At 38.1% G+C, this 25,416-nt stretch overlaps 2 protein-coding genes across 3 annotated transcripts; both read right to left on the bottom strand.

The window, feature by feature from the left end:
• Window positions 1-390: 390 nt before the first annotated feature.
• On the bottom strand, window positions 391-12,951 carry PSME1 (proteasome activator subunit 1). Of its 2 annotated transcripts, XM_072150732.1 has the most exons (11): window positions 12,819-12,951; window positions 11,913-11,945; window positions 11,748-11,810; window positions 7,183-7,278; window positions 4,080-4,125; window positions 2,859-2,956; window positions 2,650-2,718; window positions 2,501-2,568; window positions 1,680-1,734; window positions 1,479-1,565; window positions 391-653 (listed from the first exon to the last, which is right to left on the bottom strand). In XM_072150732.1, the coding sequence occupies exons 1-11, from the start codon at window positions 12,855-12,857 to the stop codon at window positions 573-575; spliced, it is 735 nt and encodes a 244-aa protein (XP_072006833.1). In that variant the 5' UTR covers window positions 12,858-12,951; the 3' UTR covers window positions 391-572. The 2 variants fall into 2 exon arrangements, with proteins under 2 accessions (XP_072006833.1, XP_072006834.1); XM_072150733.1 differs by lacking the exon at window positions 11,913-11,945 and having other exon boundaries at window positions 12,819-12,941.
• Window positions 12,952-13,376: 425 nt separating this feature from the next.
• Window positions 13,377-25,401, bottom strand: FITM1 (fat storage inducing transmembrane protein 1). The gene is made up of 2 exons (XM_072150731.1): window positions 24,086-25,401; window positions 13,377-16,557 (listed from the first exon to the last, which is right to left on the bottom strand). Exons 1-2 carry the CDS (start codon window positions 24,277-24,279, stop codon window positions 15,939-15,941), a joined length of 813 nt encoding a protein of 270 aa, XP_072006832.1. The 5' UTR covers window positions 24,280-25,401; the 3' UTR covers window positions 13,377-15,938.
• Between the last annotated feature and the right edge of the window lie 15 nt (window positions 25,402-25,416).

Here is a 25,416-nt window from a genome sequence, read left to right as displayed (position 1 = left end):
TGATAACTGTTATAGCTGATTATTGTAACCTAGGACTGAAGTACAGTAAATTACCAAAATCCAGAGGTCCGTTTGTAACTAGGGGTCGTATGTAAGGCAGCTATTGTCTGTAAGTACGCTTCATATATACAGTGCACTGGACTATAAGGCGCACCTTTGATTTTCTTAGAATATAAAAGGATTTTTTGTGTGCCTTATAGTCCAAAAAATATGGTACTAATGTGCCACAAACAGGAAGTTGCTATCACCAACCATTCCCATTTTATTCAGGTGTATCCATATAAATGGCCCACCCTGTATCTATCTTTTTTTTAAGGTTATATTATTATATTGTATACATTTTAATTTATCAGCACTCAATGTAAAGAAAATTCCTGAGTTTCTCAAGCATTGGCATATTTATTTATTTATTAATTTATTTTGCTTCTCAGTATTTCATGGCCTTCACTATTTCATGGAAGTTTAAAATCAAACATATTTAATTGTATATGCAAATCTACATATTATGCAATTTTATCAAATGAAAGCTGTCAGAAATCTACACAGATAAGTATAGATGACACAGGAATTGCTCAGTAGATCATCCTCTTGGTGTCTCCACGAGGTCTTTTAATCTTGTTATAATTCTTCATAACGACATCATATAGCATTGCCTGCGGAAGGAAATAATGATTAATGCTGTGTATACATTGTAGGAAGCAGCTTTCACACTTCCAGCTCCGGTCCTGATGATCAATGAGAGGCTGCATGGTTTATGTAGACGCAGGTAAGCCAGAAGAAGCTGTATACTCTGGTACTGGAGCTATTATGGCAGAACGGGTTGCAGGGCATTAGCCAATAAAAAAAAAAACACACACACCTTGCTTCACAGTGCATGTAGTGATTTGTCTGAAGCTTATAATTAAATACATTTCTAGAGTTCCTGTTAAAGATATAGCTTGTTAACTCCTATATGTGAATTCAATAAGCAATATAATTATGATATCAGCTATGCATTTGTGTGTATAAATGAAGCATAAGTTCCAAATAAAATTACAAATGTCTTTTTTATTGACTTGGAGGTTTTCATTTTGTCACTTTACTGCAAAACTGTAATGAACGATGTGCTTCTTAAAAGGCACAAATGACATGTATATAATATGGTGCATTTTCCAGAAGATATGACCTTATATAATCTTCTGGTTCCCAACAATCAGCATCGATAAAGCTGTTGACGACTGATTTAAACTTTAAAATATCTTCTTTTTTCGGTTCAAATTATATCAGTACTATTACTTGCAAATGAACTATGGCTTGTAAACCATTTTAGAATGAAGGAAACAGCAAGTATTTTACAAAAAGATTTTGGCATTAGTTCTTTTAGTTTTTTCTTATCAGCTGTCACTTTCACTTGCTGGCACTAGCTGCTTTCTGCCATGAATAGTTGCCAACACATTGCCTCTTAATGACAGGCAAAAACCCCTCTGCTCAACACTCACATAGAAGTTCCTTATTTCGAAAGCTGTGATCCGGAGCTCTGAGTATTGGGATTCATCCAACTGCTGAACTAATGCACGGTAATCACCCTGAGAAAGGCAGAAGGACAAGTTCTTCAGTGTTTATTTTGACAGAGACAACTGTTCTGGTTAAGGTAGATTCTAGCTTGGAACATGAAACAAGCTATGTATGTATTGGCTTACCACATGGGGACTTTTTGATGCTTTGGCCACTGCATCTCCTCGGTCAGAAAGATATCTAAAGGCAATGATTACATATTTATAAGTTTTTCAGTAGCACAAAAGGGGTGTTTAACAAATAAAGGAAATATAGTCCCAAAGACTATAGACTTCAGTTCATATCAGTATCATATCTGGGTGACTATCCTGGCAATTGTCTGAATGCATGTAACAGCTGCTTAGCAGATCTACTAGTTTCAAAAAAGTACCTTTGAACTTTTACATGCAGGTTACACAAAAAATGGCTGAATCATGACATTAGCTGGACAGTGGTCAGCGAACATGTCCGCTGTATCTAAAATGGCTGACAGTATGCAAGATGGTGTCCGAAACCAGTGCAATCTCCTTAACAATACTGTACTGTTTTATACAGTATTTAATACTGTACAGTCTTTTTATTGGCTTGTGTGCCAGTTTTCTGTGATCTGTTTAGGGTACATTTACACAGTCCTATGCTGGCCGAACGGGCGTACCGCTGTGTGCTGGAGAGGAGGAGGGGTGACCCCTCCCCATAGAGAAGAGCGCTGCACGGCTGCACACACTGGGAAAGATAGAGCATGCTTTATCTTTTCCCCGTGTACGGCACGGAATGGTGCCACACGTGTGACACTGTATCGCTGTCTATGGGGATCTATGTGTAGCCGCAAGTTTGTGGACGCATATACATTCCTCCAGATGTCCGTGTGAATGTACCCTTACAGTATGTTCACTCCTCACAATTGTGTGACAAGCTGTTTAATTTTTTTACACACATTTAATTTTTGCCATTTTGAAAAGCCACTTACTTTGAAATCTGAGTGTTAGATGCATCTATCTTGGTTCTTACGCCTGTCATGAGTTCAAATACTTTTTCCTAGGAACAGAAAGAGACTGATATGGTGGCACTCAATATAAACTTCAGTCTTACATCATGTACAGTAGTCACATAACTCACCTGAACTGCAACTCCAAAGTTATTCCCGTCCTCAATCTGTGGAATCTGAAGCTGCAGCCAGAGGGTAACCTGAGAAGGACACATTATACAGCGTATAGCTTTCCATTTTTAATTTTTAGCTACTACATTTTCACCTCTGACAAATCATAGCTTCCTATATCCTGCCCATACTCTTGTTGTAATTGTAGGGATTTGACAGTCTTTCTTACCATATTCAGATTTTCCTTTAGTTGTTGGATTTCAGACTTGATTTGTCTTTGCAAACTTGTGATTTTCTCATTACAGGAAATTGGACCGCATGGAGGGCCTACAAAGAGAATGTTTTTGAAAGGTTATATCCTGTGTATGTTTTAAAGAAATTGTATATTACAATTTATATACTGCCTTTTTAAGACTGAGTACCTATATATATATATATATATATATATATATATATATATATATATATATATATACACACACATAACATGACTTATCTTGTACTGATCATGAGTTATCTCCCAGATTTCTTTGATTTAAGTACATTTTATAGACAAAATAATGTAATAAATAATTTTGTATATTAAATTAAAATATGCACTCTCAATCTGTATGTATAAAAATACATAGCAAAACACATTGCACATGTCTAACTAGTTACCTGTCATAAATAGCCTCTGATCACATCTCTTATGTTAAACCTGTCATCAAGAACAGGCATTATAAACCTTACATCCCCTCATTGTGGTGTTTCTAAACGAAATGTAAAAACCCCATGTGACCGCACTCTAAACATTGAATCCAGATAATACTTCTCCGGGTATCGGTGCAACCCTACTGCTCATCAGCTGGATGCTGGGGAATCTTGTGATGACTGGCAATAATGACCTCATTGGCTATTACCATTAGATCACTGCTATTAGTTATATATGGTGTATTCACTGATAATAGCAAAAATAAAAAAAATAATTCTAGTAAAATTTGACAAAAATGATGTATAAAATATATATGATGGGTACTCCCTATCATTTGTTTATGACATGTAAATATGTCCTAAATATTGAACAAGACAATAACCCTTCAATGGATGTAATTTATTACACATGCAATGATCACCGGATTGTGGAGCATTTCCTATACATAGTTTGTTCTCAAGCAAAGTGAGAGTGTATGTGGATAGAAATGACATAGTGCAACATGTGTACATATAGAGCTCCAAATTAGTTTCTTTTTTTTTAAAGAAGTTGGAGTGTGGGCAATGGAAATAATGATGAAGATTACTATGACATGAACTAAATATCTTGCCTGTGAGGAATTAATATAGAATTTATATCATGAATATATTTTAGATCTTATTATTATACAAATGATAACCTATATTTGCTGAAACTGGATTACCTATATGTGTGTTGCAATATGACAGTGTTTTAAAAAGAATTGGAGTTCCATACCTTTGTCCTCGTCATCATCTTTCTTTTTTTCATCTTTTTCTTCCTTCTAAATTATAACAAAACAATTAAAGTAAATCTGAATGTGTGTTCTTTAAAAATATGTTCTCTAAAACATTATATTATATGCAAATATATATTGCAATGGGAAGATTTGTAGATGGGTTTATGGGACCTAGAGCATAACTTGTAATGCTGCACAGACTCAGACTGGCCCACCGGTGAACTCACTGATGCTTGACATCTGCACCAAGGCAGGGGCCTCTGTCCCCATCAGAGGACCCTCTCAGTGTTTTATAGAACTTGTTTTTATTGTTTTTAAATCTTTTCACTTGTTATTTGGTTGTATATCTACAACCCCTTGTGTAAGACTTTATTTACGTTCAAAACAATAAAAGATATCATGACCAGACCAACTTTGAACTTTACTATTTCGTGGTTTTACAAATGTGAGAACATTTTGCTCACATTGGCAACCCCTTATGTCTTACTTCTGGTTGGTGATTTACGCTGAAATGCCTATAATGTGTTATATTATAATTGGATAATGGATTGCTTATTCAGTGTACAATTCTTTCATATAACCTGTGTCCATGGTGGCTAAAATTTGAGTTGTGACCTATTTGACAGAGTGCTGCATATGAAATAAATGTTGTGTTGTGATCTATGGGAGACTGAGAAATGTATATTCCACAACAGGCCTATGTATATGGTTACTGGTGGGTGGATGGGATATTACGATTGGCTACTGGTGCGGGAAGAATATTAATATTGGCTACTGGTAGAAAGGCAATATTATTAAATGGCTACTGGGGGTGTCTTACTAATGGCTACTATGAGGATTATTACTGATGGCTACTTTGCATGGGATATTTCTAATGGCTGCTGTGGGGGATATTACCAATAGTTACAGTGGGTGGGTAATATGAATAATGTATGTGACCTGGCTACTGTGGGGGAAAAAGGTAAGTATGCTATTTTTTTTTATTTTTTTCATAAATATACGGTATGGGTACCCTGATACTGTTGGGGTGCCCTAGTCTAGAGGGCAATATTACTGATGGCTCCTGGTGGGGGAAATATTACTAAATGCTACTGATGGTAAGGAATATTACTAAAGGCTACTGGTGGGAGGATATTACTAATGGTTACAGTGGGTAGGCAATATTATATTGACTGTGAACTGGCTACTGTGGGGGGGGGGGCATTGTGACTTGGCTTCTTTGTGGGCACTATGACTAGGGTACTGTGGGGCCCCTGTGACTATATTGGATACTGCAGGGTCCCTGTGACTATGTTGGCTACTGTGGGACCTCTATGACTATATTGCTACTGTGGGGGCATTGTAATTATATAGCCTACGGTGAGGCCCAAGTTACTATATTGGCTATGGTGAGGACTTATATTGGGTACTGTTAGCATAACAGCATCGAGTAAGTGTTGTGAAGTTGCTAAATTTGCAGAGATGAGTAATGGCTGAAAGAGAAAGGAGAAGAAGGAGAAAAGGAGAAATTCTCTAATCAACAACGTCATCTGTCACCAGATAGCCACCACAGTGGATAGGGCCTAACTTACTTTGTGGGAAAACCCCTTAAACTTCTCCTATCAGGGGAAGCTACATGGTGACATGGTCTTATAAATTGTGATAAATTTGCGCCAATGTAAGTCCAATGTTTCAATGTAGTACTTAATTTCCTTTGTTTATATAGTAATTTTGGTTCTGGTAACATATACATGTAGTTGTATTGGTTCTGGTGTGGTTTATCTACTAATTTTGGTTCTGTCAATGTATCTATGTAGTAATCTTGTTTCTGGCTTTATTTATATGTACTAATCTTGGTTCTGGTAACATATATGTAGTAAAATTGGTTCTGGTGTGGTTTATATGTACTAATCTTGGTCATGTTAATGTATGTAGTAATGTTGGTTGCAATGCTGGATCTTTGCAGTAAAATTGGTTCTGGTACTGTCCCAAGGAATATTTTAGACGCATTATAGTTTCTATGCAGCACGTTTTGTCACGTTTTTATCCACTAGGGAAAATAAAAGTGACATTTACTGAAAAAAGTAGACAGTAATAATTGGGGCATAAAAAGAGGGCACTAAAAATAGGGGCATTAAACATGAAATCAGATGTATGTAACAAGGAAGGGTGCAATACCCCTAAGAGTAAGCAATTAACGTGAGAGGGGCAGTCCGGGGAAAAGGCAGTAGTCCGGTGTTTCTAGTGTACAATGCAGCAGTGTAACATTGTAACACTGCTGCGTCTGTAGTAGCACTAGGAGCTGCTTACTTTAGTAAGCAGCTCCTAGTGCTGTTTTTTAAGGGTGACAGGTCTTCCTCTTTAAATGAGGACACAACCTAATCCCTCATGCACACAAACACTTTTGTGTACAAAGCCTCATTAGTTTCTATGGGCTCATGCACGTGGCCATGAATACCATGGTCCCATCCATGAGCCTACTGCCCAAGCCACAAATTATAAAGAAGGTCCTCACTTGCTGCTGACAGATGGTCCGCAAAAAAACCCTCCAGCTTCTATAAAGTATTGCACTGTAAAAAATTGAAATGGGGGAGTAGGATTCAATGCTTTTTAGGCATAGTAAGGGGTGCCCTGGTGTAAATTTTGCCCCTGGGCCCAGAGGACCAGTTATGCCACTGGTGTCACCCACTGGGGCTCTTATCTCTCACAGTTCATCTCACTAACGGACACAGGGAGAGGGGGGAGCATGATTCATTACTCTCCTGCTTCCGACTCCTCCTATAAATCGGTGCTCAGACATGTAAACAAAGATCCACAGAGAGTTTGCAGATAGCACAAAAGTAAGTAGCAGGAATGCTGAATCACTTGGTAAATGGTCAGGGTTTTTTATTAAAGCAGTAATGGTACATGGGCAACTTATGTAAAAGGGTGGCCAACCCATTTAACTGGTTTAGACAACGTCTATCTCACAGTGTCAGCAGAGGCCAAAACATCTAACAGATTCTCTTCAATGTTATACTGGTTGGTGTATTAAGCAAATTCAGATAACAGGTACTTATTAGGAATCATCAAGCACCTACTTTCCAGATCCACGGTTGTCAGCTAACTGAATAATATGCTTACCAGTTTCTCCTTTTCTTTTTCTTTCTCAGGGTCTGGGATTGGTATGTCTAGTTCGGCTTTCAATGTTTTCAAATCAGAAACATTCAGTTCTGGAGACTGGCAAATAAAAAATGTACAATTGAACCAAAATCTTGGAAATAGGCACAGAAAGTGGCAGAGAAACATAAAATATTTGCAGCAGTTCCTATAAATGTTTCTGGCAATCAGCACATTATCAAAAATAGTTGACATTGGTTAGGCATGTTTATGCTAAAATTCAGGTAGAATGTATGTATATGTTTTTGTGTTTTGTGTTTTTGTGTGTAACCATCAATTAATTACATTAAAATGGCATTCATATGACAGTATATGGCATAAAAACAAAAATAACAACATAAATGACATTTTTTAACCCCTAGGGGGCACAGCCTATTTTGGCCTTAAGGACGCGGCCCCATTCTTCAAATCTGCCCTGTGTCACTATAAGTGGTTATAGTTTTGGAACGCTATGAGATATCCAGGGGATTTTGAGATTGTTTACTCGTGACACATTGTACTTCAAATTAGTTTAAAAATTTGGATGATATCTTTTGTGTTTAGTTATGAAAAAAAACTAAATTTGGCAAAAATTTGGAAAAATTCTTTATTTTCAACGTTCTAAATTCTCTACTTTTGATGCAGATAGTCATAGCTCCCAAATAAATTCATAACTTACATTTCCCAAATGTCTGCTTTATGTTGGCATGGTTTTTTAAGATTCCACATATTTTACTAGAATGTTATGAGGCTCAGAATTTTCATTTTTCACATTTTTTGTAAAATCACCAAAACCCGTATTTAGATGGACCTGCTCAACTTCTAATTGACACTGAGAGGCCTAAATAATAGTGGGACTCGTAAAATATCCCATTGTGGAAACTACACGCCTCTACGTATGAAAAACCACTTTTAAGAAGTTTGTTAACGCTTTACGTGTTTTATAGGGGTTAAAACAAAATGGAGGTGCAGTCTGCAAATTGTAATATTTTTTAACAATACACTCATTTTGGGTGGAAAATTAAACATTTACAATGGATTAAATTAATAAAGGCTCCACAAAGTTTGTTACCCAATCTCTCCCGAGTACACGGATACTCTATATGTGGTGGTAACCTGCTGTATGGCCGGGCATAGAAGGGAAGGAGGCGCCATCCAGATCAGATTTGCTATGTCACATTGTACAGGCTATAATTTTTTTCTTTTTTTAATGTGGACCGATAGCGGCTTATTTCTTTTGCCACATGAGATGCACTTTTCTGGTACGTAATTTGGGGGAATCTATAGGCTAATTGGTGAGATTTTATTAACTCTTTGTTGGTGGAGGAAATGAAAATCATCACTTTTCAGGAAGATTTTTATGGGTTTTTTTTTTGGCCGTTTACCATACCATAAAAATAGTATATTATTTTTATTCTATGGGTCGCCACGATTACAAAAAGACCTCATTTATATAGATTTTTTATTTTTTTCCCATTTTTAGTGCATAAAAAGTAATTTGGCAAAAATGTTGTTACTTTTAGCATCACCGTCTTTCATATGCATAACTTTTTTATTTTTCGCCTCACAAATCTGTTTAAGGGCTTATTTTTTGCGAGAAGGATTGTTCTTTTTAGTGGTCTTATTTTAGAGTGCATAACATTTTTTAAATCCCTTTTTAGAGCATTTTTATAGGGTATTAATTGAAAATGATCTTTTTTCTGGAGCTTTTTTTTGTTTTGTTTTTTACGGGGTTAACTTTGCGGATCTAATAACGATTCTGTTTTATTATGCAGATTGTTACGGACGCAGGGATACCAAATATGTGGGGGTTTTGTGTATTTTATTCAATTGTACTGAATAAAAACCAATTTGGAGAAAATCTTGTTCATTTTAGCATCATCATCTTTTCATATGCATAACTTTTTTATTTTTCGGCTGACAAATCTAGTTAGGGGCTTATTTTTTGCGAGAAGAGTTGTTCTTTTTAGTGGGCTTATTTTGGAGTGCATAACATTTTTTAAATTACTTTTTAGAGCATTTTTTTTATAGGGTATTAATTAAAAATTATCTTTTTTCGGAACGTTTTTGGTTTTTTTTTTCTACGGCGTGTACCGTGCGGGTCCAGTAACGATTCTGTTTTATTATACAGATTGTTACGGACGCGGCAATACCAAATATGCGGGGTTTTTTGTGTTTTTGTGTTTTTTATACTTTATTAAGTGTTTTTATGGGAAAGTGACATTTTAGGGCAGTGGTTCTCAACCTTTCTAATGCTGTGACCCCGCAATACAGTTCCTCATGCTGTGGTGACCCCAAACCATGCAACTCGCAGTAAAAACACAGTAAAATTTCGACTCCGATGGCTTTAGGCGACCCCCGGTTTTGGTCGTTCGACCCCCGCTGGGGTCCCGACCCACAGGTTGAGAACCACTGTTTTTGGGGCTTATATTTTTATGTATTTATTTTTTATTTATTATAATGTGTAGTGTTAAGTGTTTTTGCATATTTTTACTTATACATACTTGAACTTGAACCAGTGATGCTCTGATCACTGGTTTAAGTTCAATACACTGCTCTACAATACTATTTTATTGTAGAGCAGTGTAAACTGTCTGAGCAAGCTTGCGCATGCTCAGACAGTTTACAGTCAGACCCGGAAGGGGTCTGACTGCCATGGAGACCGGGCAGCTCCGGGGCACATGCCAGTCCCCGGAGCTGCCCAGAAGTGGATCGGATCCCCCGGTAAGCGGCACGGGGGATCCGATCCACAGCGCAAAGACCCTTACACGCCGCGGTCATGTTTGACCGCGGCGTGTAAGGGGTTAACACCCGCGATCGGAGCTGGCTCCGATCGCGGGTGTTAGCGCAGGCTGTCAGCTGTACTAGACAGCTGACAGCCGCTGCTTCTGGTACCGGCTCCGTTCGTGATCCGGTGCCAGAAGCAGGACGTTATAGAACGTCCCCGTGCGCTAAGCATCTAGCCCCGGGGACGTACTATAACGTCCTGGTGCGCCTAGGGGTTAAATATTTTCATACACCTACAACCTGGCACTACTTCTTGTTAAATAAAATGATGGTACAGAACACCCACCTCGTTAATGGAACAAGAGAGCAGGGTAGCCATCAGGGCAGTACTGGAGGTTTGAGTAGAAATTTTAACTCCATGCTAGTAACCTAATGCAATCATCTCAGATGAATGCATCTCTTCTGGTGACTGGATTATCAATCTGCCGTTATATCATTTGTGATACTCCAGTCACATCTAGAGCAGAAGTCTTATTTTTGCAATCAGGTCATCTCTGATACTCCAGTCACATCCACATATTTAATCTTATCCTTGCCATTATATCATCTCTTAAACTCCAGTCACATCTGGAGCTGCAGTCCTACCCTTGCATTATATCATCTCTTTTACTCCAGTCACATCCAGAGCTGCGGTCTTACTCTTGCCATTATATCATCTCTGATACTCTGATACCAGTTATGTCAAGAGTTTCACTCAACTACCTACAGCATCTCAGATGATTGCAGCTCAGGCTGTGACTGGAGTATCAATATGCTGTTATATCATCTCTGATACTCCTGTCATGTGCAGATCTGCAATCACATATCTTTGCCATTATATCATTTCTGAAATAATCCTGACGTCAGCGGATTGATAGATGGGGCCAGGAACCATGAACATGGAGGGAGCGTGCATATACTAGCAGGAGGTGGGCCAAGAGTGATGTAGCCCTGAGCCCCTCGCTCATTTAAATATTTTTAAATTCTTTTTTTTAGAACAATCCCAGGATTTCATCCCCTGACAGACGGGACAAGCCAGTAAGTTTGGGACATCTACCATCTGTGAATCTGATGGTAGATTTCTTTTAAGGGGTTAAAATCAATACAATATCAAATTGTGTCTTTGGAGTTAAGGGTTTCTCCTGGAAAAGTTTTCTTTATCTTACAGGTATACAGACCATAATGGACTTGTTTGAATGAGTTTAAAATCGCTGGTGGTACGGTCAAAATCATGAATATGAATCTTTTGTTTGGCTAAATATTGGAACACACAATGGTGGAAAAAATTTACAGATTTGAATACGTTGACAGACTGATAACACTACACCTTACACTAAGAAACTTTAAATACCAAAGACAACAGGTACAGTAAATCACCAAGCCTATATGTTACAACTCTCTATCAAAAGGAGCAAAAAATGACAGTAACACTACCTATTCCAACCTCCGTGAAAGCAAAAAAAAAATTGATATTACATAAAATTCATCACAAAAATCACATTATATAAAATGTGTATATCAAAATCATTAATTAATAATATAGTGCTGAAAATAGTGCAAACAATCTGCAATACATACATATGATATAAAGTGTATGTATGCCAACCTGCATAAATGACTATTAAAGTGCAGGAAATAGTGCATACAATTCATTACATATAACATATCCTATGTGTGCTGACTAAATGTTATAAATGATAAAGTGCTTGATAAAGTGCTCAATAAAGTGCATCAAAAAGTGCAAAATGGTTACAAAAAATATTATTATTGCAACTTCAACTTACACTAAGAAGTTTGTCTAATTGATCGATTTTCTTTGGAAATCCCACTGAAATCAATTCATCGGCCTAAAATGGACAAAGAGCACATAGGATCAGAACACAAGTTATTTATGAAACTAGTGACAATACTATAGAATTGTGTGAAGCATTGCAGTAATATGGACATACCTCCTTAGCGAGTTGGCTTCGGAACCCATTTACCTGTTTCAAGAGGAATTCATACGTTGTGTATTAATTGTGTGTATTGCCTCCTCTCAAGTATTGTCAATCAATGTGTTTCCAGCAGTTACATTTGTCTAAATAAGAATGTTTTACAGTACTTCCACTACTAGAACACATCATACTGTATACTGTATTGTAGTGCCACACAAAAATACACACCCCATACAATGACCAGATAACAGACAATAAAAGGTCTAGATAACAATGTTATGCATCAGAACTGACAAGCATAAACCCAAAGTTGTGACAGTACTACTGTATACACAAAGCCGTTACTCAAAGCAACTTTGGAAGGAAGTAAGGCTTTTTCTTGGCCTAGCCCCTACATGCTGGCACTGTGCATAATCTTACATATTCAGTTTCAGTATAACATAATTGAACATGCACTTGAAGCTAGATGACTGTCCCTGTACCAGAAATGTAATCTTTAGTCTGTGAGTCATTTGATCTACAAGTTTCTTTTATGTAGACGCTTCCCTCAGTTTATTAGCAGATCAGATTTCCTCCTTTTTCCGGACTGAAAGCTTTAGTTATGTTATAAATCCTGACCAGGTGAATACAAAGTGTTATAAAATTGGCCGTCTCCTTATGATATTGTAGCTGACTGATATGTTCATAGGATATTAGTTTTGTTATGTGTGTAACTATCTGTACTGTATATAGGATCTCTTGTTGAAATTAATCCAGTATTTTTTCCTCTACGATGCATGAAGATACATTAATGTTTTAGGAAACTGTTCTACAAGGAAATCACAGAGCAGACATAACTTGTATATAGCTCAAACGACAAACAAATACAAACAGAAACACTGAAACCGTACAAACATGCACTTGTGTTTCTCATCACCTTACCTTTTCGATGGCTGCTGTGGAAACCTCTACATTTGCCATTCTAGACTAATGTTACAAAGCAGTATCTGAATGATTGCTTCTGTTTAGGAGAAACGTTTGAGACTCAAAGAGAAAGTGAAAGTGAAGAAGAAGAAGGGACTTTTCTGAAGCAAGGAGGAGCCTACAAAATAGGCTTATATGACCAAAGATAAAGGTTTAAACTGTATACTTTTGTGTGTGGGGTGTACTTTTTTTTACCTTTTATTTTTTTTTGGTACATGAACACACAAATGACTGATTACTCACATAGTATTCGATGTACAGGCAGTCTCCTTCTTAAGAACACCCGACTTACAGATGACCCCTAGTTACAAACGGACCTCTAGGTGTTGGTAATTTACTGTACTTTAGCCTTAGGCTACAATGATCAGCTGTAACAGGGACCAAATGTGTCTGCAATTAGGCTTTATTGTTAATCGTGGTTCTTATGACAACCCAAAATTTTTTAAATCCAATTGTCACAGAGACCAAAAAAATTCTGGCTGGGGTTACAATTATAAGATATACAGTTCCAACTTACATACAAATTTGACTTAAGAACAAACCTACAGAACCTTGTACGTAACACGGGTACTGCTGGTACAGTGCTTATGTGTTACAGTGTATTAAATGCATCAGTTTTACACTGACAAGTTTCCTTGCGGTAATACAGGCTTCTTTTTTGGGCTACTATCAGAAAACATTAGCATCTCAGTTTTGCATTGAGGGGAGGGGGAACACAAGTGATATCACAAACTTGTCAAACTAGTGATGGTTACTGAATAAAGTAACATGCACTGAATAAAGTAATGTATCATGTACATAGAGTGCGTATGCACTGCTGTATAACCTATGTCTCATTAGTTTGGAGTCAGACAGCTGTATTTACAGAGATATTCTTCACTACAAGCACTACCTTTATTCTGGTGGAGCATGTCATAAATGTTATTGACAGATTCATACAGAATATAGATAAAATAAAATTTCCAGTCAATCATGCAAATCAACCTCCATATATGAAAATGATACAGTTAGTCATAAAAAGCGCAATATATTGGTAGAAGATAAAATAGTTTCACAATACTTTTCAAAAAATAAGGGTCATCCAGCACTGTGTTAAAAGTTTTCCAAACTTTATTCTTCAAGATTAAAAGGTCATTCCCATACAACATAAACGAATTGTAGCTGACGGCATTGTAGCCCTTAATGGCGCATAGTAGTAGCCACGACTAAAACTACAAGTAAGAGCCATGTGAGGGCTCGAAACGCGCCAGCTACAATGCGTTTATTTTGTATGGGAATGACGTTTTAATTTTTAAGATGACCCTTATTATTTGAAAAGTATTGTGGATACCCTGGAGTCCAGCCAGTACATCCGTGCATAGTGGCAGCATCTCTTCCTAAGGAGGTACAGCTGTGGAATTTGGAGGAGGGGGTAAGCTATAACTGTGTCTATTTTTTGAATAAAATAGTTTCCTTCTCTTACAGGCATCATAACTTTTTAGGCCAAAAGATTTTGCTTGCAATCAAAACAAAATTATAACATTTTCACAAGAATATAATAAATAGATGAAATAGACTGAAAAACAGCTCTAAGGCCTAGTTCACACCCCTGCTTGTGGTGTCGGTAGCTATTTTCCATTACTTTTAACAGCAAAAATAATGCTACCTGGAGAGCTGTAATAAACTTGCTCAAATGCAAGTCAAAGGGAATAGATGAGAAACGGAAGATCTCATGTTTGACATCAATTCTGAACATCCAATATTGTACAACTAGTGTCAGACCCATTTGTTAATTGCAGAAGCATAGATTATGTAACAATTCAGTGTTCTGAACTAGTCAAACTTAAAATAAATGGAGAGACATTAGATGTGTCAGCTGGAGAGTTACTGCTTGTCACAGGCGAGCACAAGAAGACAGAAGGTAACTGAAATAGCTGCCGGTAAAACGATTACATTCACTACAGTTTACACCATTTCCACCTCTAAATAGCCAGAGAATAAACATTTTTGTGTAATTTTGCTACTTTAACTTCACATTGCACACTCCATAAATTGGAAATAAAGTTAAGAATGAGTTGCTTGTAACTTTGTGAAAACATATCATCAACAGGTGAGAGCATTTCAATGCTATATTTCCAGAACATGGGGGTGGCGACTGGCCACTGCTAGTTACAGGGGTCTCCTGGATTATTATTGTATTGAATCATTGGACCATCAGAGATAGAAATAGACACTTCATCATAGGATCTCAAGGTATGGCTTCAAGGACACTGGGTTATACATGTGGAAAATTGCTCAATTATCAAACAGGTCATTGTATTATTGGTTGTTGGGCTTGACATATGTGAGACAATCGGCACTGAGGTATGGACAAAATATCACATGACCCACATACAAATACAAATTTATTATCTACAACTTACAAGAGGATCAGAAAAGGTACTTTATTAAAATAAAAACCAAAACAACTTAGGAGATGGTTTGTCAGGCATTAATAAGACAAGTATGATAAATTAAAAATGTATTATATTAATATATCAATGTAATTTTCAGAATAATTCAACCATATCAAGACATATAACCAAAAGTTGACATCAAATGTGAACATTACTGCATTTCATGAAAGTTCAGTCACCACTTGAAGGACATGAAGATGATCTTGATTTCACACAGTTGTATGATGCTATTTCGGAAATTGGATTTTTGAAAACCACATGCAAATGTCCAGTTCTGCAAATTGTTGCAACACAATCGGTTCCGGATCCACAACAATTCTGTGTACAACCTAATTATGTCTTTAATCTGATGATCTCAAAATGTTTAAATGTTTCAGTAGTTTTTTTGAGTTTATCTTTATTATTCAGCATTTCTGATAATTGAGAAGCCCTATTATTTTTTTTTCCAATTATCTTATCCAATGCCCTGTTATGTGTCATGAAAGTCTTTCTCTTGCCAGTGTTACTTTTTAATTCGGTTATCTTTCTAATACTTCAATCATGATAAAAAAAATAAGAAGAAAATAATTTCTTATTTCATTTTATGTGAAAGGAGACTCTTGATTGAAGCTGACAATCAAAGGACACATCCATATCATTTTTTTCATCCTAATTTATTTCTTGCTCCAGCCAATCTGGGAAACATCCCAAAACCAGGTGGTCCAGGTGAGTAGGGTGTACGGAACCAGCCGCGATAAGTAAGGTGCCAGCACAGGGTCCCGATTGCGGCCCCGACCACAGTTTGGGTATAGCTAGGAGCATATAGTGCAATGCAAAACAAAAGTAGATTATATAATCCCAAAAGACTGGCATTTAACAAGAAGACTAATCGCAGAGAAGTGCCAGCTGGATAGCCTCTTCGCAAATAGCGCACAAACACAGCAAGTTCTTCTGCCAAACAAAGACTGCACAATGTCAGAGTAAAGGTCTGTGGAGAGACATGGTAACCCTCCCATTTGTGCCCTTCTGCTTGGCAAGTTTGTCTGGTTTCCAGCCGATGGAGAAGTAGTGTACCAGGTGGCATCGGTTGATGACAGGAACCAGTTAAATCCTCCAATAGTTGGAATAAGTAGGGAACACCTTGGCAAACAGCTGTACTTACTCCCAACCTTGAAAGGTGTTTCAGCGAGAGCAATGGACGGCCAGTGGGTACTAAAGACACCAACAGTACAAATCCAGAAAGCAGCAGAAATGTCCACCCACAGGAGCAATGAACAAACTTCCTGTGAAAGTGAAGAGAGTGAAAGTTTATGATCAGAAAACATAGGGATGTAGGAAACCTACAAACTGAAGACTTCTAAATGAAAAAAAGCAAAAATATGCAGTTTATCCACCTAAGGTTTTTCGACTGGATTTACTGTGTAATCAATGTTCATGGGAAAGACTGAGGGCTCTGGTGGAGTCCCCAGTCTTTTTTAATTTAAATGTGTATTTATTAAAGTTTTTAAGAATAGTAAATAATTAACAAAGGACATAAAACAAAACTGCCTGATGTCAGATATATGCTTACACCTAAGAGATTGCAATCTGTCAATCATAGGATACATTCAAAGTTTTCAGTATGCATATACTGAGTTTAGCATATAATGTGTTTAGCATTACAAAAGAACATAACATAGTCTGTGGCCTTCAAGTTTGTCGGTAATAGTATCAAGTAACTATTGCAAGGGGCCCAGCTGTGATAACAATAATAAGTATACAACAATCACTATAGACAGACAGACAAGGGGGAATACACAAGGAACTGAATCCCCAGTCTTAACAAGTACAGGAGACATTAATGGATAATAGCACAATTATCTTAACATAGCAGTGGAATACAATCAATGCTACTCTGCAATGTGGATTAACATAACCAAAACAAAGAATAAAAATCCTATAGAATATTGAAATAAAATAAACTTAGAAAATGGTACAAAAAAAGGTACACTCCATGGGATTCCAACTCTTCAGTAGATGACAAAAGTAACTATGAGATATAAGAGGGCGCTGCACTGAAAGCAGAGACGTAACTTGAGGGGGTGCAGAGGATGCGGTTGCACCAGGGCCCAAGAGGTTTAGGGGGCCCTTATGGTGTCACTTTCCCATGTGAGAAGACTATTACTATAAACCATACATTATAGTTGGGGGCCTGGCACAGACTTTGCACTGGGGCCCATCAGCTTCTAGTTACGCAACTGACTGAAAGTATAGACCATTTGAAAGTTTATTATCAAACGAGCTGTAGTGTTTCGCCTGGGATAGTAAATAACTGCTCTTAGCTATAACAAAATAGAATGGGTTAACTTAAAATATTTTGCACATAAAAATCACATAACTTTGCTCTGTTACTGTATCCGACCACGTTTACACTTCCTTCTCCTGGCTGACTGAAACTTCAAATTATATAACAATAAATAGATGATTGCAGCTCTGTATGTTACTAGAGTATTAGGGATGATCTAATGGCAGATACAAGAATGCTGCTCCGGATGTGACTGGAGTATCAGAGATTATATGATGGCAAGGATAAGACTCCAGCTCTGGATATGATTGGAGTATTAGAGATGAACTAATACCTCTACAACAATGATGGCTAAGCACCACAATCGATATCATAATAACTCACACAAAAGTTGTCTTATACTAAGAATGTACCGTACTTCATTATACTACCTATAGTAGTGATGAGGAACCTTTTAGAGTGTCCAAAACTTCTAATCAAAACCCACTTATTTATTTCAAACTGCCAGGACAACTTAAAGGAAATCTAGCGTCAAAATCATGGACACTTACTCATAGATCCAGGCATTGTGACTTAGGTAATCTTATTTTATTTTTATCCATGGCCTCCTGCCTTATAAAATCAACCTTTTAAATTATGTTAATGAGCTTGAGGGGCTATCCTTGTGCTTTTGTGAATTGGCTTTACTGATGGAGCAGGGTGAGGAGGAGGGGATGCTCCTGCACAATGTAACAGCCTGTTATGCTATAGCACAGAGGGGCCCAAGTAATCCCCCCCAGAGCCCTTGTTGCACATTAAGGAGGCCATGAATAACAAATATAAGATATAATAAGATATAATTTACCGTAGCCTGGTTGTTGCCTGGATCTAAGTTTCCCTGGTTTTTCAGGTTTTATTTTTAAGGTAGATTTCCTTTAAGAAGTAACTTATTTCTCTGTCTGCCACAGCTTTCAATGAATTCGGCATTCTGAGGACACCAGTACTGTTGAAAGAAAGAGGGGAAATTCGTATTATCATTGGAGCTTCCCTCCAAGGCCTCTGAACAGGAAGAATCACAGAGCATGGAGCAGGAGCTACAATGATAATCCAGTCCTGTCTGCACTTCTTTGTTCTTCAAGCAGTCCAGGCAGTCCTACTTTAAAATAGCATTTAGAGCAGTACATTCTGGGCTGCCCGGGACTTCAGGAGGAGGTTTTGAGTCCTATCTGGTGAACTTTGTGCTGGGAAGAAGGTCTGTGTGCCCACAGAAATCTCATATTAAAGGGGTTTTTCTACAAAAGAAAATTCTCACATCTCAATCCCCTAGTGATGTTAACACAATAAAGATCATTTTAACCCCTTACTTTACAATTTTACTCAATTTTATTACTGTTTATCTCCTATCACTCTCTGATGTCCAGTGCAAGATCCCAGGGCGGGGACTCTCTAAGCAGACACATTATGAACCATCTAGTTTTGTGGGGTGACAATGTGGTTATATTATCAGGGTACAGGTGTAAATACAATTTCATCTGGCTTCTGTACTAACCCACTGACACATACAGAGAGAGATAAGGCAGATCAGAGATGATCTAGGGGCAACTGAAATTGTGTACACCAGGACAGATAGAGACAGGTTGGACTTATATCTGTGAAATGCTATATTTTTGTTAATAACAGTGAATTAGAGTTATCTTGAGTATATATAAGAAACTTGCCTTCATGGGAATACACCTTTTATCACCTGTAGCAAAATAGAAGCTGATCTGTCACTGTGCAGGGGGTAGCTGATGCAATAATGATGCCTACTATTGCAGTCTGTAAATTAAGTAAATAAGGTGATAGTTGTAAAGAAAACCTCTACAGATCTAGAAAGTGTCATCACGTTATTTGTATACGCTAAGTGTCGAAAAAGCACTCGATATATGCGTTGTGGGGAATTGCTCTGGTAGATGCCTTGTAGCAGTGCAGGAAGCAGGGACACATGCAGAGTTAAAGTCCAAAAATCAGGCCAACATAGACCAAACAGACTTCTCCTGCTTACCACATGTCTGCATTAACCTTGGGTTACTACAGACACATCCAGACTCTCACCTTCTCACAGCGTATACATTGACAAATAGAGGCAGACAGAGGCATAGTTGTAGCCTCCCTCTGGCCACTAAACATTCTGTCTGCCTGCAAGCTACCTCTTTCCATCCTGCAGCCTTCTCCTGAGAGATGTATGCACTTAGCAGAGGCAATGGACGGTTATAGGTATGCAGCGTATAGCATCTCTCCCCACAGCCACGCCAAGTGCATACGGCAGGAGGGAGGACCCGGTGATGTCACCGTCCATATTAGGACAGTGACATCACTGGGGCAACAGCCAATTGCCGGCTGCTGTCGATGTACACTCCTCCCCCCACATTCAGGGATGGTGGGGGGTCCCCGGGCATCGTAATACATTGTATAAGCATACAAGTGGGATACGTCTTTGCCTATGTTGTGTAGACACGTCAGAATCCTCCTGACCGGTCCTTACAACGCATGCACAAAAACGAGGTGTGAACCCAGTCTTAGTGGTCAGAGTTAAAATTGCAAGATATAGTACTTTATATGAAAGGGTATCTGTCACCGATGTCTACCTAGACAAACTAATCCTCCAACAGCAAGCTAAAAGACAGGCGGCACTCGCCTTTTTCTAACCTATGCCTGCTTTGCTGTAATAAAGAAACTTTGCACCTTGGAAACCGATGAGTGCCGCCTATGTCTTTTATCTCGCTATTGGAGGATTTTCTGGAACTTTATTATTGATGAAGAAAGCAACCCAGGAAAGGTCCTACCATTTCCAACATCCTTAAGAACATACAGTCAGACACCATGCCTTTATATAGTTCCCTTACAATTACCTTATATACTCGAGTATAAGCCAAATTTTACAGTGAAATACTAGGAAAACGTATTGACTCAAGTATAAGCACAGGATAGGAAATGCAGCTGCTAATTTCTAATAAAATGTCCAGTAATTTCCCATCATGAATGAAATGTATACAGCATCCCCTCCAATTAATAAAATGTCCAGAAGAGTGCCCCCATTGATGAAATGTCCAGGATAGTGCCCCCATTGATGTAATGCCCAGCAGAGTGCCCCCTTAAAAAAAGTTAGCATTTGCCCTCCGTGGCTGATGTCCTCTTCTCCCTGCAGCTTGTCTTGGGGTTCCTGGCTAGGCCGGCTGATGCACGTCAACATGATCTGCCAACACACAAACTATGACATCACACTGCCACATCATAGTTTGTGTACCAGCAGATTGCATAAGCGTAAGCTGAAAAACTCGGCTTATATCCGAGTATATACAGTAATTAGGTCCCAATACTTTTTTCTTGTTTTGATACCACCCAAATTAATGGCTATGTAATGAAGTCTATGCCCTCACAAGTCAGCTATATCTTTGTTTTTATTTTCCAGCTGCTTCTTCCATGCCAAAACTTTCCTTTAGAAATAATCAAATGAGGCTGAAGTCTTTTGCTGTTGTGTTGGCAGAACACCTTAGGGCTTTGGCTTCACAGAAATAACAATGCCGTTGCTACACTCCCTGCACCCTCTCTCATCCTCTCCTGTGCAGTTTTGTCACTCCTGGGTCAAACGAATTGTGGTCCCAGAGCCCTAAAGAGCTCATTTGCATATATTTTTAAAGTGCACTTTTGGCATGGAAAGTAAAGATCCAGGTGGCGTTGCAAAACATAGCAATTATATCTTGCAGGTAAATTGTGGTGACAGATTCCCTTTAAAGGGAAGATCTATGACACTAAACTACCCATAGGTAAGCTACAAAAAAAACACTTATACTTGTCTAGTTCCCGAGCTCCTGCTGCATGTACATTAAGTCCATGAAGTAGAAGTACAACACCCATGCTGCAGTTTTGATGTGTGTTTCCCTGGCTTCATTGAAACTACATTTTGGTTAAATACTACAGCTGTCACTGAGAGCAGGGGTGAAGGTCTGTAAAGAAGCGTCACATGGCATTTTCTGTAGCAGTTTAAATGGTCATCTGCCTCAAAATTTAATACAAATACATCCTGCGCTGTGCGGAGACCACCACTGGTGTGAGCTCATTAGCATATATTTACAGGGGATAACAACAAGACAAATTTAGATTGAATGTGCCAAAAGACAGGGAAAGACCACAACCAAGATGGAGGTGTTACATATTATATCACCTTATTACCCATAATGGAGAATATGGTAACATCAACAAATCGGGTATAAGTGTTGCACACATACAGGAATCATTGCAACAAGTAAGGAGGTTTCTAATTTAAGGTGTGGAAGCTGAGAAGAGGGCATGTAGTTAGAGGTATAGAATGAAAGGTCCTGGATGTCATCTCTTGCAGGATATTTATGATGTATGGTGAAAGTTGCTGTGCAATGTTCTGTGACATCATAGTAGAACAAAATTGGCTTATATCTGGCTTATATAAAATAGTACGAAATATAGGTTAACCAGAGTAGAAATTACAGCACCAACCATTTAAAGGGTCATTTATTTATTTTTTAGTTAATGAGAATATGTTTGATATTTATCATTTTACCTCCAAATTGAACAGGGAAAATATTTATTAATCATTATACAAGTGTTCCTCATGTGGATGAGAGGATGCTGGTTTTACAGTAGTTTCCCAACTGACTTAAATTGAACTGTTGACTTTATAAGCTGTACTGTGTTGGGTTCTTTCATATTGGCGTTGTTTTTCACATCCGTGGTTCAGTGATTTCCACACATGCTTCAAAAAGCCATTGATTTTATGGGTGTTTCACATCAGCTTATATTTTCAGTGATCCATTGTCCATGGAAAAAAATTATGAAACGTTCTATTTTTTCCATGATGGGGATCATGGTAGTAGGCAATAAAAAATCTATGGGTCCGCAAAAAACTGATGAAACATCAAAATTTTTCAATGATGTCTTCAAAGCACCGTGGACAGGAAACAGAAGTGAGAACGGAGACAAAACGGATCCACTGTCAACACACACACAGCACCAACGCCAATGTTAAAGAGCTCCAAGAACGGAGGCATAAGACAATTAAATCACTATTCTTTCATATCACTCTAAGTGGATATGAATTATTCTCAGTTCCCGTACTATGCCAATAGTGGAAGATACGTATTAAAAAAAAAAAAAAAGTGTTCCCACCCGAATTCAATGTAGAACTGCTAGAGACGGTTGACCATTACTGGAAAGTATATGAAATATTTAGGACATGAAGAAGATAAAAGCCTCTGGATAAGCATACATAACATAAGATTGGTTCCGCAATTCACAGCCCTATATAAAGCATCGGTCTCAGTATGAATATTGTATACTGGCCCATTAACATGGTTATATTACAGCTGTGTAAGAGTTCTAAAGAGCCATATCATGAAATTGCTATGTGCTTAAAGGAAATCTACCACCAGGATGGATTGTAAACAAGCACACTGACATACTGGTGTGTGCCACCTATGGTAGGATTCACTCTTCAAGCTTTCTTTGCCCTTGTTTTCAAGATTAAAAAAAGGCTTTACAATTTTGCAAATGAGCCTCAGGGGCTCCAGGTCCCATTAACAACTATGGAACCTAGAGCCCCTCCGGCTCATTTGCATAACTTTAAAAGCCTTTAAAAAAATCAAGGCATAAGAAGCTAAAATAAGAGCGGATCCTGCCAGAGGTTGCACACACCAGTATGTCAGTGTGCTTGGTTTACAATCTTTCATCCTGGTAGTAGATGTCCTTTAAGGTTTATGGCCATCCGGATATTTTAGTGCTTACACGGAAGGGTCATACAACCCCACATGCATATGATCACTATTCATTGCACATACCTCTTTGTGAGGAATTAGGAACTAGGTGATTGCACCAGTGCATAGATACATCACAAAGAACCTTGTACATTAATATTTTCCTTAAGGCTCTGTTCACATTTCAGCATGCTTCAGGCTCTACAAGCACATTTTTATCTGATAAGCAATCCCTAACATTTGCCCCTTGGACCACTTTCCAGTATAGTCCATACAGTATGCTACCTGCCTTCCATATGTATCAATTCTACTAAGCAGATCATTAGTACATCTAAGAAAAGAGCTTAGTTGATGTGAGGACAAATGGTATTGATCCAACAGCTAGGAAAATAAAAAATATCTTATTGGTGGGTACAATTTACATGACTATTTTCTATGCAGAGATTACTTAAATGTCACAGTCTGAGTTTCTATGGGACATGCTGGGAGGCAGGAGACTGCCTGGCATGTTTGATCATATAAATAACTATGACATGTGTCGCAGCAGATAGCCGTCTCAGAGGATCAGTGGATGAAAAGTTTTGTTAAACTGGATAACTGATTCACTGACTAATCACAGCAAATACCTTCCTATGAATTTACCAATGGCTAGAATAGTCAAGCACTGCATTTATTTCAGAGAATGAGAAATGAATGCACAGTAGAAACATTAGTTATGCATTTGATTCCCCACCTCTTTCCGATATTTACAAATATTCTGTGTTATATATAAAATATACTCACACATTGAAGAAGTTGTTTGCGTTGGAGAAAATGCTCCTTGGGTTACTTAATTCCTGAAGAAAGGGAGTCACACTGACTACAGCTGCCAGCCACAAGTGGTACCCTCGTCTCATACAAACACTGCCCAGTATACGGGCGCATATCTCTGAGCAGAGACATACCAGGGCACACATACAGTTGCTGATAGCAGCCATGTCAGCATAGACGCTGCTTCAAGTTGGTGCAAAAGTCAATAAAAAGAAGTTGAAATAAAAAGATCACAATGGAAAGAAACAGATGCAACTGTATAGGAAATACAGGAAAGATATATACGTAGAAAAAAAGATAAAATGTAAGAAGGAAGATTTCTGAGACGGGCAAGAAATCATAACCGCTCACTATAGAAGAGACATGAACAGGCACAGATCCCACAAGCAGACCCCAACTGCACACAAACTTCTCCACAACAGCTGTTATCCTGTCCTTCACCCCCCCCAGGAAGGACAGTTCACATCCCATCCCCCTATCAGCTGCTGAGTCCCCGCACACTTGACACCAGGACCCTGTCCATTTCACACTGCGTAGGACCATGAAATACTCTCCGCTTGCAGGTATGAGGAGTTTTTGGAAAGTACCTCTCTTGTCCCATGTAGCTTCCCACCTTAACCAATATGTTCTATTCCTGTATCACAACTGTATATATGTTAATAGAAGAAATAGCCTTTTAGTTGTATAAATAATGACTTGATAATATGTCTATAAAACCAAAAATGTAACCCCTGATAAATGATGAGTAGTTTTTCTTATATGCCTTCAGAAATCCCTATGAACGTCACCATATTGGGATCGCTTGAACTTGTCTCTATGAGAATGCAATGTAATCTGTAGGCAAATTGTATATACAGCAAGAGGAGCTGTGCAGGGGGAGATTCAGTTTTTTATTAGTGATACAGTATTATGTCTAATATGGACAACATTTCTCCCTATGCACACAGCTGTATTTTTAGTCTACACTGTGTAAGACAGCACCCACAGAGAGTATAATATACCTCTGATTTTTAAGATTTATAGCATGTTATACAAGGAGCATTGCATAGAGAGGGGAAAATAGTGCTGCAAAGCACCCGGTGTGCCTATAGCTCTGTAACATTGTTTTTGTGATTACTTGTTAGAAAGTCTAGTAGCGGTCATAGCACAAAAGCAGATGTCAGATCACTTTAATCACCATTTTGGACCTATGCAGTAGGGCTCTAGGTGGAGTCCTTCTGCTTTTGAGTTGCCGATGGGCGTTGGACCCCAGTGATCACATTCTGATATCCCAAGGATAGGTCTTTATTATTAAAAATGGAATA

This window comes from Engystomops pustulosus, chromosome 1, assembly GCF_040894005.1.
Source record: "Engystomops pustulosus chromosome 1, aEngPut4.maternal, whole genome shotgun sequence".
In the NCBI taxonomy this organism is placed as follows: domain Eukaryota; kingdom Metazoa; phylum Chordata; class Amphibia; order Anura; family Leptodactylidae; genus Engystomops; species Engystomops pustulosus.
The sequence above is the reverse complement of the archived record's forward strand: the minus strand, read 5'-3'. Positions and strand labels throughout refer to the sequence as shown.